This window comes from Equus caballus, chromosome 12 (assembly GCF_041296265.1).
Source record: "Equus caballus isolate H_3958 breed thoroughbred chromosome 12, TB-T2T, whole genome shotgun sequence".
NCBI classification, from domain to species: domain Eukaryota; kingdom Metazoa; phylum Chordata; class Mammalia; order Perissodactyla; family Equidae; genus Equus; species Equus caballus.
The window spans coordinates 41,228,890-41,241,038 of record NC_091695.1 but is presented as its reverse complement, the minus strand read 5'-3'; the positions used below and the strand labels follow the sequence as shown (position 1 = coordinate 41,241,038).

The 12,149-nt window shown below is 57.6% G+C and overlaps 1 protein-coding gene across 2 annotated transcripts; it reads right to left on the bottom strand.

Annotated features, from left to right (window-relative positions):
• Window positions 1-420: 420 nt before the first annotated feature.
• Window positions 421-12,056, bottom strand: SPINDOC (spindlin interactor and repressor of chromatin binding). 2 transcript variants are annotated; one of them, XM_023654270.2, is made up of 6 exons: window positions 11,764-12,056; window positions 7,821-8,150; window positions 7,575-7,724; window positions 7,263-7,406; window positions 6,867-7,067; window positions 421-1,229 (listed from the first exon to the last, which is right to left on the bottom strand). In XM_023654270.2, exons 1-6 carry the CDS (start codon window positions 11,888-11,890, stop codon window positions 1,018-1,020), a joined length of 1,164 nt encoding a protein of 387 aa, XP_023510038.1. In that variant the 5' UTR covers window positions 11,891-12,056; the 3' UTR covers window positions 421-1,017. The 2 variants fall into 2 exon arrangements, with proteins under 2 accessions (XP_023510038.1, XP_070086160.1); XM_070230059.1 differs by lacking the exon at window positions 421-1,229 and adding an exon at window positions 5,940-6,368.
• Between the last annotated feature and the right edge of the window lie 93 nt (window positions 12,057-12,149).

Sequence of the window (12,149 nt, the reverse complement as noted above, 5' to 3'; positions counted from 1 at the left end):
AGGGCAGGACTGCCCCTATCGTGAGGTGGGTGGGGGGGAGCGGGGGATGGACAGACACGGGACGGACACAACCATTTCACCTCGGAAAGGTTAAGTCTCAGCTCCTAGGGTGTGGGAGCCCCAGGGTCCCCTCACCGAGGCCTCTCTTGGACAGATGCTTACCAAGTGAGTCAGAAGGTACCAACTGTAAAAAAGGCATTTCTGACCCCATTTCGAGGGCAGCGGCAAAGGGGAGGGCCCGAGTCCCTCTGTGACTGTCAACCCCAGGCCTCATGCCCCACAGAGCCCAGCCCTGGCCCCGCCCCACCTTCTGGGGTAGGGGGCTTTCCTCACAGCCCTCCTTCCCCTCAAGGTCGCTCCAGGCGGCCAGATGTCCTGGTAGCAACCCCTTCCCCCAATGATGGCCCAGACGGAACTCTCTTAATAAAAAAAAATAATTTATTGTCAACAAAGGAGATATATACAACAGGAAAACAGGTGGAAAGGAGAGAGGGAGTGAATGGGGCCCCCAGGAGGGCTGTGGGCCTCCTCGGGGATGGAGCGGGAAGAGGTAATGGAGGCCTCCTGGTCTAGGAGCCTGAACAGGTGGGGGAGGAGAGGCGTCCCCCGAGGTAGTGGGACTCGGATCAAACCCCGTTATGACCACCTCTGTGTAAGGCACTGTGCCAAGGGAGAAAGGTGGGGGGCTAAGAGAGGCTGGGAGGAGGAACGAGGGACAGAGAGATCTGGGTCAGCAAAAGGATCGGGGTGGGTGTTCTCCGCAGGCCCAATGCCCTACCGCACGCCGGCCCTCAGCCACCCTTGCCCACCTCAGGGCCTGGCCTCTTGCCTGGCCAGGGGCAGACATTTCCCAGTGCCCCCAGGGAGAGCGGATGCTGCCCACTTCCGCTCCTCCATCCTGCCCTGACACCTGGTTTTACTCTCTCCACCAGGTGGCCCAGCAGGGCAGCTGTGAGTGACTAAGCCAAAGGGGAACACTGCCTCCTCCCACCCCCCCCTCCCCGGGAAAGCAAGAACCTACACACCACCACCTGCCTCCGGCTGCCCCCCGACAGTGGTGCTGGATTCCGACAGAACCGAGGGCCAGTCTGGGGTGTCACCTGCTCCCACACCCTTGGTGCCCTGGGGGGGCTTGGACCAGTCTTGCAGGAGGCTGACCGCCGGGGGCTCCTCCATCCGCACACGGATAACCTGGAGATCCAGTGTCCCGCGAAGCCCCGGAGGGGGAGCTGGGCAGGGATGGGAGCAGAGAGCAGAGTCAGGGCCCTCCAGAACCCCACCACCAGGATGCTCCCTGGCGGTCTCTGCAAACTGCACCCCCATTCCCATCACCCAGTGCCTGCTAAGGGGAGAAGCCTGAGGACGTGGGAGGCTCCACTTCTGGTTCATCCAAGCACCACTACCCACCAGAAAACAAGGTCATGGGCCCAAGGCCCTCCGTGGCCTTCCTCTTTCCTGTTATTTCGGTGCACGGATGCTTAGCGGCGTACAGATGCTTACCGGTGTACGCCTCCCTCAACTCTTACCTTCCGCTGACTCCATTTCATCTGAAACTCAGTGGGCATCCTAGCCTGATGGGTTCTGCCCTGGGCGGGCTGAGGTGACGGGGGTGGGGAACACCCCAAAGCACAGTAAGACAGGGCCAAGGAGCTCCTGAGTAAATACGCATGGTAGAGGAGAGGGCACCGGGCCTCCTGAGCTAGTGTCCCAGCTCGGCCTTGCAACCTCGACCAGGCTCTTCATCTCCTGGGCGCCATCCCCTACCACACAGGGACCAGACGTCCACCTTAGCGGCGTGGAGAAGCCACTCAGGCTGGGCAAACCCGGGCTGGAGACAGGGAAAGTAGACTGCCAACGGCTATTGCACAGCTACAAAAATGTCCCCTGGATGGATGTCAATTATTTCTCAAAACAGAAAAACAAAAATGTCCCCCGCGACACGGGCATGTGCGAAAGTTACAGTGAAAAGCAAAACCAGAAAACGGTGATTGCAATTGCTGCAACGTCTGGATCCAGAAAGACCAGTTTATGGTTTTCTTCTATCTTGTTTTTAGAGACACAGTGACTTAAAGCGTGGCAGAGAAAATGCGAACAATTTTGCTGGACAGTTTGCTGGGGTTTAACATGACTTGGGGGCTGCCACTGGGTTGTACGATTGAGCCAATCCTGCTGTGTATTCCCATAAGCTGGTTTGTCTCCTTGACAATCCTAAGCTCCTCGAGGGCAGCCTGAACCCCACTCATTTGTACTTTAATTCAACAGTAACTTATGGAGCAACTATGCTGTGCCCAACACTATTCCAGTAGGGAGGGGTACAGCAGGGCATGGGGCCCACCGGGTGGCCTTCTTGGAATTTATGTTCCAGTGGCGAGAGGCAAAAAACAGGATCAACAAAAGATGCAATAAATAAGCAAAAATGCACAGGAAGTGGAGAGTTAGCTTTGTGGCTAGCTGGGGGAACAGCATTCTAGGCAGGAGGAAAAGCAAATGCGGACACCCTGGTGGAGCACACCTACTGCTGTTGGAACAGCCGGACCAGTGCCTGTGCCGCATGCGCCGGGGGTGTGGGAGAGGGAAAGATCCTGGGGTGAGGATCTCTGGTCACCTCAAGGACTCTGGCCTGTGTCTGGAGTGCGACAAGAAGAGCACGGGAGGGCTCTGTGCAGAGCAGCGACAGGCCTCTGCTTGGGTTTTCGAGGCACACTGGCTGCTGTATGAGACCAGACCACAGTGGGCGAAGGTCAGAAGCTGGGAGACTAGCTGGAAGGCTGTTAGAGGGGCCAGGCAGGAGACGGCTTGCACTGGGGTGGCAGCAGTGGCGGTGGTGACAGGACGGTGAATTCTGAACGTTACTTTGGAGGCGGGGCTAATGGGACGCGTGGACGTGTTGACGGGGGGTTTCAGAGAGCCAGAAGGGGCTGAGTCCAAGTGTTTGGTCCAGCCAAAGTGAACAATGGGGGAAGGGAAGGGGAGACAGGGGAGGAACAGAGTGGCTGGGGCTGTGGGGAGGAGACTGGGGGTTCCACGTGGATACGCCGAGCTTGAGAGATCTTCCAGACAACCAGTTAGAAATGCCACATGGGCGACAGGAAGAGAGGCTGGAATTCCAGGGAGAGGCCCAGGCTGGGACCACACAGAGCATGAGTAAAGATCCGGACCCAGGGTGGGGGCATTTAGTCACTCATTCATTCACCAAATACAGAAGCTGCCCCTATCCCATGCTGGGCATCGGGGTACCACAGACCAACATCCTGACCCGAGGGAGCTTACATTCTAGAAGGGGGAAGAAAGACAACAGGATCTAACTTGAGGACCTGTGAATGAACAAGCAAGAGAAACAGAACAGCCAGTGAGGGCGGAGGAAATTCAGGCCAGCTTGCCCGAGAAGCCAGGGACAAAAAGTGTCTCCAGGAAGGAGGCAGGGCTGGGTTCACATTACTGCCACATCAGGGAAGATAAGCACTGAGAACCACCACTGGATTAATTTTATGGGGGTCAATGATGACCTTGCCAAAAAAGTGATTTTAGCTTGGGGCGGCGAGGATGAGAGTTTGACTGGAGTGGCCTCCAGAGAAACTGGAGGGAGACAGTAAACGCTTTTCAGCTTTGCTGAAAAGGTGTGGGGACCAATGGGCCAGTGGCTAGAGAGGGATGAGGGGTCCAGCTTTGTGCAGGCCACTGGGGAAGATTCAGAAGAGAAAGAAAAGCTGATGTGACAGAGAGGAGAGAACTGACGGCGGGGAAGAGGGGACGGGCTCCAGCGGTGGTCTAAAGGGCGGGCGCATCTTTGCCAAGAGCAGTGCAGTTACAGGAGAAGGCAGACAATGTGGCCTGGATGCCGCAGGGAGGGTGGGGGCAGGTGGACATGCTTCTTGGCACTGTGGGCAGGGTGTCTGCGTGGGCCCAGCGGAAACGCACACAGGCTGCAGGGGGCGAGTGGCCTGAACGAGGTACCAAACCTCCCCAAGGCTCATGAGAACCATAGTACTTTATATGGTGCTTTTGAGGATTTAAAGAGATAACGTGTTAACGTATTAAGAGTCCAGTACATTGTAAGGGCTCATGAAGTTAGGGACTTCCCAAAGCAATGGAATTAAGTGACAATTCTTTCTGGTACCAAGGAGGGTAGAGGTGTGGGTGCGTGGGGAGGGGAGCATCAGAAGAGAGAGTCATGGCAGACAGATGCCCCTTTAGAAATCATGCATGATCAGAGCCCCAGGCCCATAAAAAAGCAAGCCAGGAGGATTTATTGGGCCCTGGGACAAGATGTCCCCACCAGAATAAGTACAGGCAGCCACTGTCCACTTATCTTTCAATGAGTCTTCACTGAGGGCTTTCTTTGCGTCAGCCACTGTTGTAGGCGCTGAGGATACAGCAGGGAACATGACAAAGCCTGTGCTCGTGGGAAAATCTCACACACTCACTCACATACTTACTTCTGGCTAAGGTATTCTAAGCCAGATCGCTAGGTCCTACCCAAAATTAAATACAAACAAGACAAAAAAGGCTTTTTTCCACTATTTGTGTGAGTGGGCCCTCAGGACCCACCTTTTTCCTGGCCTGGACACCCTCCCCCCCACTCTCATCCTGCAAAGCCCTTGGAAAGTTCTAGAATGTCTTCCCTGACTGCTTCACTCATAACCATCAGCTCAGCTGACCTGACCACAGTGACCTTTTCCAACTTCCAAATCCTTTTTTAAAGTGGTAGTATCTTTAGTCAAACAAAATCTTCCAAGAACTTCAATACACAAAGCAACTCAAAGCGGACATTCTGGTTGAGGCCTCACAGGATTCTGAGAAATCTGTCCAAGCTGTGGGTCCCCGAAACAGCCTGAAACGACTGGTCCACAGCCTTCGCTCTGCACAGAAGCCCCAAAGGCCCTGCTCCTCCCCATCTGCTTCACTGCCTCTGACCTGGACCGCCAGACAGCGAGTCTCAGGGACAAAGGCTGCCTGCTTGTGTCATTTCCCAGAGTGCCTCCCTCGGGGCTGGGCTGGGAACACTTGCTGCCGTGTCTGGGCCATCTCCCACCCCCATGGATCCTTCACTGCTGAGGACACCTCTCCTGTCCCCCGTCCCCCTCACATCAGTCCACTCGCCCCACACGAACCTGCCACTCGAGGACCCCGTCTCAGCTACTCACCACTCCAGATAGGTGGAGTTTGGGCCCAGGGTACCCCAGGACTCAAAATGAAGGCTCCCTTCGAGAAGGAAACCAGAAGACCCTCTAAACAGGGGAAGGGGTCAGCCATTAGAGCAGCGATCCACCGGGGAGACGGCCGAGACCCAGGGACCGCTGGAGTCCAAGCGGAGCGCAGTGCCTCGGGGAGGCGGGCGGAGTGTGACTCAGGCTGAAACTTGAGACAGTCAGACCTGTGATCTGCCTGAAGGGTCGAGGCCTGCCTCGAGATCAAGAAAAGCGGAGCCTACTTTGGTAAAATATAAACGCAAGTGCACACGTGCGCGTACACACACCCAGAGCTCTGTGGGACCAACTACGGACAGTGGGTCAGCACTGGGGAGGGAGGTGGGGCTGGAGAAGCGACCCATTTGCTTTTGTCTTTATGCAAACAGCACACCACCTTTGTGAGAGCCCTGCTCTGGGGAGCCTCCAGCACCCCATGTGGCCTCTTTCTCCGGGCTCTAACTCCAAACACATATTTCAGACAGGCTGGGACAAGGCACCCTCTGTGTCACTCATCCACTCCTTCAAGAAGCATTTCCCAAGCCCAAGATGCTGCAAGCAGGGCCTGGCGAGACCAAGAGGAACCAGGCTGGGGCCCTGCCCTCCTGGAACGCATTCCAGTCTCATCTGAATCCTGCCCCTGCTTGGTCACATGACTGTGGAAGGCAGAACGCCCCCCAGACGCCCATGTCCTCATCCCCAGAATCTGTGAATATGGTGCGCTTCACGAGAATTAAGGCTACAGACGGAATTATGTTGCCAATCGGCTGACTTTAAAGTAAAGAGACGATCTGGGTGGGCTCGCTGTAATCACCAGCATCCTTAAACGGCACAGAGGGATGCAGAAGAGTCGGAACGAAGACGGCATCCCGAGAGAGACTCTACTGGCCACTGCGCCTTTGAAGATGGAAGGAGACCACGAGGCCAGGAACGCAGGCGGCCTCTAGGAGCTGGGCAAGGCAAGAAAATGGGCTTCCCCATGACCCTCCAGAGAGGAACACGGCCCTGCCCACACCTTGATTTTAGCCCAGTGAACCCATTCCAGACCTCTGACGTCCCGAACTGCAGAGTAACAGATCTGTGTTGAACGCCACTAAGTTTGTGGTAATTTGTTACGGCAGCCAGAGGAAACCAAGGACCATGGGGAAGAGAAACTCTCTCTCTGAGACTCAGCCTCTCCATCTGGAAAAGATATTTATCTAAGGGCCAAACGCACCATGGCAGATAAAAGTTGCTTAAAATCAGAGGACACAACACACAGACACATGTGCTTTCTGTTCTCCTGAGGCAATTCACTGAGCTGCCTTCCCCATGGTGGTAAAGGCTGTGTGCTTGCTACTGGTCTATTCTCCTGTGACCGGCCACACTTCGGCCCCTGCTCCACCAGGGTAAGGTGGGCGCCTCTCAGGCTCCAGCTGGAATCAACCTCAAGCGTGGTGATGGGTGTCAGGCTCCGGGGAGCACTGGCCTGGCCCAATCTGAGGACCAATTCCAGGACACTCCCACAGAGCCTGCAGAGAAGTTCAGCTCTCTGATCAGCCTGTCACTCAAACCCACCTGCCCTTGGCCCTGGCTCCCAGGGGACCCGTGCACCAACCACCTCTACGCTGGGCTGTGCTGCAGGGCCACTTCGCGGAGCCCAGACCCAGGGATGCGGCCTGCCTGATCCCTGGAGCTCACCTGGAGAGGCGCTTTCTGGCTGGGGTAGGACTCCTTCGGCCGCTCTCCCCTCTTTGGGGGAGTCCTTGCTGTCTGAGGCCCTGAGCTGGGTGTGGGAGAAGAGCTGGAGGACGAAGCCTGGGGGGAAGCTGCCATCAGTGAAATGCCGGACCTCGGGGGGAGCTGCGAAGGTCTCTGTGGGTGAGTCGGGTGATGGCGGATCTGGAAGGGAGACAGGATAGAACTGTGAGTCCAGGAGGCCTGGCTGCCTAACCTGCCGAGGCCAGAATCCAAAGGCCTGAGCTGGAGGCCTCCGGGGAGGCAGATGCCCTCAGCCTGGGCCCCACCCAACCCTCACTGGCTGGGCTTTCCTCTGGGAGCCCTGCAGCCAGAGACCCCACCCGCCCCCCGCTTCACCTGGGTCGGGGTCCGGGTCTGGGTCCAGATCCAGGTTTTTGGTCATAGGTCTGCCTCTTTTCTTCCTGACCGGCTCTTCCCCAGAGGGCTCCTTCCATCTCTGACCACGGGGCTTCTTACTTCCCGGCTCGGTGACAGGAGCAGCTGCAAAAACAAAAGACCTCACATCTTTTTAAGATGCCACGCCTGAACCCCGCAACCTCAGGGCTGCCGAACACACCTGCCCAGCAGCCTCTCTCCCCCCAGAACACGGGGCCTGTGGTTCCCCCCCCGCTCCCCACCTCAGCCTCACTGGCTTCCAGGATGACTGACCGAGAAGCTCAAGGGGGCGGAGGCCCCTGGGCCGGCTCCTTTTGGGGAGGGATGGGTTGTCCTCAGAGTCAAGGAGAACGACAATCTCCGCTGGCATTTTGGCAGGGTCTGGGTCAGAGTCCGGGTCAGCATCGACCTCCTGGCCTGAGTCTGAAGCAGGCAAATGCCCAGTGAGCTCCAAGTACTCTAAAGGATCCGACATTTCCCTCCACCCCGCACCCCTCACCCCACCCCAGGCCCAACTACCTGAGTTGGGTGGGGATGGCTGCTCAGCTCTGACGTCCTGCAAAAGGGCCACCCCCTCACTCCAGGCCTCTAGGATGTTGCTCTTCTCAGAAGGGCTCAAGTCCAGGGTGTGAGGATGCTGCTCCAGGATGTGCGTGCGCGCCGTGTCCGCCGACGGCGACCGGATCTCAGCCCCACACACCATGCACAGCGCCCGCCCGCTGCCTCCTGGGCTGTTCCCCACCAGGAACTCCTGCTCCCAAGACACCTGCTGCTTGGGCTCCTCACAGCCATCGCCACCTGCCTCCAGCAGGCTGGGCCTAGGTGGTGGGGTCTTCTCCTGCTGGGCCACTACGCAGGGAGAGGAAGATGCTATCAATAAAGGTGCCCGTGGACAGTAATACTCAGAACGTGATTCCCCGAACCAGGTGGTATGGCATTGGGAGTAGGAACATTTCCACCCAAAGTCTTTCTCTCCCTTTTCCTGGAGCCCACGAGACGCCAGCCACGTTAAACACAACCTAGGTACCCTGGGACCCCGCTACCTCACCTCTGCACCTTCCTTCAATCTAGTCTCAGACCACATGTCCACATGTGTTTATCCAATAGGCTATGTGCTTGCACGTCTTCAGAATTGGCCCATCTGTCTGGACCACTCTGACCAGTCTGGCAAATTCCTGTACTTCCTTCATGGCCCTGCTCAGTCACCCCCATGGAGTCTTCCTGATGGCTGATTATCTCCGCATGTGACTCCCCGGCCACAGTGCTCGCTTTCTTCAAGATGAGAATGGCACACAGGAGAAGAGATGCTCAATGAGCCTTCCAGTCAGTGAATGACGTCTGTGCCTGTTTCTGCACCTGCGGAGGCCCCTTCAGAAAGCCACCCTATTCCGTGAGAACTAGCCCCGCTTCCACAATACCCCCAGAGCATCTGCAACTGTGATCTCGTCCCCGTGGGTCTGCATGGCACCTGCTCTTCGTGCACATGGACCGTAAGTTCTGACAGGGCATGACCTTGTTCAGCTTGACAAAGACGACAGGCTCAGACCCATGTTAGCCTGGCAGCTCAGTGCTTCTGTGACATGCCCGTGAGCACTCCTGACCGTAGCTCTCTCCCACCTGAGAGGATGGGACAAAATACAAATACGGGAGGCTAACACCTGGGGGCTGCATGGAAGAGGTGGCATTTGAAACGGGTATGAGCACTGGCTTGGACTCAGAAGACCTGGCTCCACAGCTGGGTTGCACCTATCTCCCCTGGGGCTGCAGACAGGAACCTTGACCTCCTGGTTGCAATTTGGGCTTTCTTTCCCACCACTCCTCCAAAACAGCCCGTGAAGGTCACCAACGCTAAACCCAGTGGTCAGTTCTTTTTTTTTCTGAGGAAGATTAGCCCTGAATTAACATCCGCTGCCAATCCTCCTCTTTTTGCTGAGGAAGACTGGCCCTGAGCTAACATTCGTGCCCATCTTCCTCCACTTTATATGTGGGATGCCTGCCACAGCATGGCTTGCCAAGCGGTGCCATGTCCACACCTGGGATCTCAACCAGCAAACCCTGGGCCGCCAAAGTGGAATGTGTGAACTTAACTGCTGTGCCACCGGGCCGGCCCCCGCAGTCAGTTCTTAAACTTCATCATTTGACTGATTGCTTCTTCCATCTTGACTTTTGTCACTTGGCCTCCAGGGCACCACCTTCTCTTGGTTCTTCTCTTATTTACAGGTGTCTGCAGTCACTCGTGCCTGTTGCTCATCTCACCCTCATCCTTATCCTCATCCACGTCACCTTCTCTTCTCAGATCCCTGCACGGCTCCCTCACTTCTTCCAGGTTGTTGCTGAAAAACCATCTTCTCCCCAAGGCCTTCTGTGCCACCCTGGGGAAAGCTGCCACCTGCCCCCCCCCACCCCGAGCACCCCGTTCCCCTCACCGCTTCACTTCCTCCCTAGCACACGTCTCCCCCTGACCTCACAGGTACTCTACTTGTTTACTGTCTCCCCAGCACACCGTAGGCTCCGTGACAGCACGGTTTCTGATCCTTCACTCCTGTATCTTCAGCGCCAAGCAGAGTGCCTGGCGTGTAGTGACCGCCAGAATGTCAGATGAGAGGCTGACCCCCAACCTGGAATCATAGGAGCGCCCCATGACATCCCCAGACCCCATGTCTACCTCCTTCCTCTGATGGTCTCATCCCACTGCCTGCCTGTTGACAACTCCCACAGCAGACTCCAGCCAGCCTCCCCCACGAAATTGCGACTCACATGTCTAACTTCCTATCTGACCTCCGCGCTTACTGTGTCACCTCAAACTTGCCACGTCCAAACCCTAACCCCCATCTCCCACAAGCCTGCATCCCAGCCTTCCCATCGCAGTAAATGGGAGGCCCATCCTTCCACTCAGTTGCTCAAGCCAAAAACCTTGAATTCACCCTTTCTCTCCCACCCCAAATCCTTCAAGAAGCTTCTGCTTCAGGACCTTTCCACTTGACATTCTGCCTAAAATGCTTTCCCCTCCATCTATCTACAAGGTTCGCCTCTTCACTTTCTTTGGGTCTACGCTCAAAATTCACCTTAGAGAAGCCTTTCGTGACCGTTCGGCACTCCAAATAAAACACTAACCTCTCTCCTTACTTTGCTCCTGTGTCCTCTGAACCCTTTATCGCCACTTGACATACTGTACATTTGTCTATCTTTGGTCATTAGTACACACATGTTCCAGAAGTGCAAAGTTCCGTCTTTGTCTACAGCCATTAGCATGCCCAGCCTCAAACAGTGCCTGGCATAAAGCAGGTGCTCAGTAAACACCTGTTGAATGAATTAACTTCTCTGCACTTCTTTTTCCTCCTCCCTAGCAGTGGGGAGCGAGGCCGCCCTCGCAGGGTTGTTGAGAGGATTAGCCGAGACAGCCTGGCCTGGAGTACTCAATAAATACCAGAAGTAGGGAAAGCAGCTCTCTGTTGGATCCAAAGCTCCGAGCAGGGTAGCGGCCTTTATCTCCTTTACTTATTTTATAACCCTCCCGATTCCAACAAGGATGAGAGGTAGCACAGGCACGCACCATCAAGTTCCCCTGGGGTTAAATGAATGGCCTGGCTCTCGACGCCTTTTAGGTACTGCCCCCTCCCCCCCAAGGAAGAGTATCTGGGAACGAAACACGCTATTTACATTTTAACGAATATTAAGTCTCCCACTAAGGTGGCTCTTTGTTTTCCTACGCTTTGCAAGATCCTGAGGACTAAAAAAATTGGTAAAGGGGGAGGGGAAAGCGAGTGTTCCCAGATTGTTGCAAAAACGCCCTCCCAAGGCAGGGTGGCTGAGGGCCCCCCTAGCAAGCACTTCTTTTCCCACAGCGGGTGCTGTACGCAATCCCATCCTCCCTTGGAGCTCCAGGATCTGACACCTGTGGCTTACGCAAGTCGAAGGCCTGGGGATGGACGCGGGGTGGGAAGGAAAGCTTTCTGCATGGAGGGCCCTTACGATCCACCTCTCGGCGGGCGGCAGCGGCGCCTGCCTCCATCCCCCGAACAGCTCCGGACGCCAGGCTGCCGCGCCAGCCTCGGTCCGGAGGCCCCGCCGCCCCCGGGCCTGCCTCTGCCTCTGCCTCCGCGGGACGGGAGCGCGCGGCCGCGGACACCCAGCGCCGCCGGGAATCCGGCCGCTCTTGCTGGGCCCGGGAGAGGGGGCGCTCGGGCACCGGAAGATCCGGAGCGCGCGGGGCCTGAATCGAAGGCTCCAGACCCTGGGCGGGGGCGGGGGAGGGGGAATTCGGGAAGGCCTGGGATTCCAAACCCTGGGGAGGGCGGAGCAAAAGCGCACTCGCGCCCCGGACCAAAGGGGGAAGGGGGTGCTGGGGCCCCCGCGCCGGAGGGGGAGGGGGCGCTCGGGCTCCAAACGTGTGTGGGGGGGAGCCGGGGGGACCCGAGCCCCCCCAGGGTGACGCGGAAGTGGGATCCCCTCCCATCCTCACCTCTGAGCATCGGCTCGGGCCGCGGAATGACGGCCACCACCATGGCCTCCTCGTCGTCGTCCCCTTCCTCGCATTTGAGCGTCACCTCGAAGCAGTCGAGCGCGGCGCCCTCGGCCTTCAGGGCCATGGTGCGGCCAGGGGGGATGGCGGTGACCGGACACCGGAGGACGGGCGCGCCGCCCCCTCCCCGCGCAGCCCCCGCCCCGCCGCTCGCCGGCCGGACCTGCGACGGGCACGTCCGGGCCTCCCCGAGACCTGGCGCGTCGGGACCCCGGCCGGGGAGGGCTCAATCCGGGGCCCCAGCCCCCCGCCGCTGCCTTTTATGGAGGCTCATTGTCGGCGCCCGCCCGGCCGGCCCGCCGCGAGCCCGCCCCCGACCCCGCGCG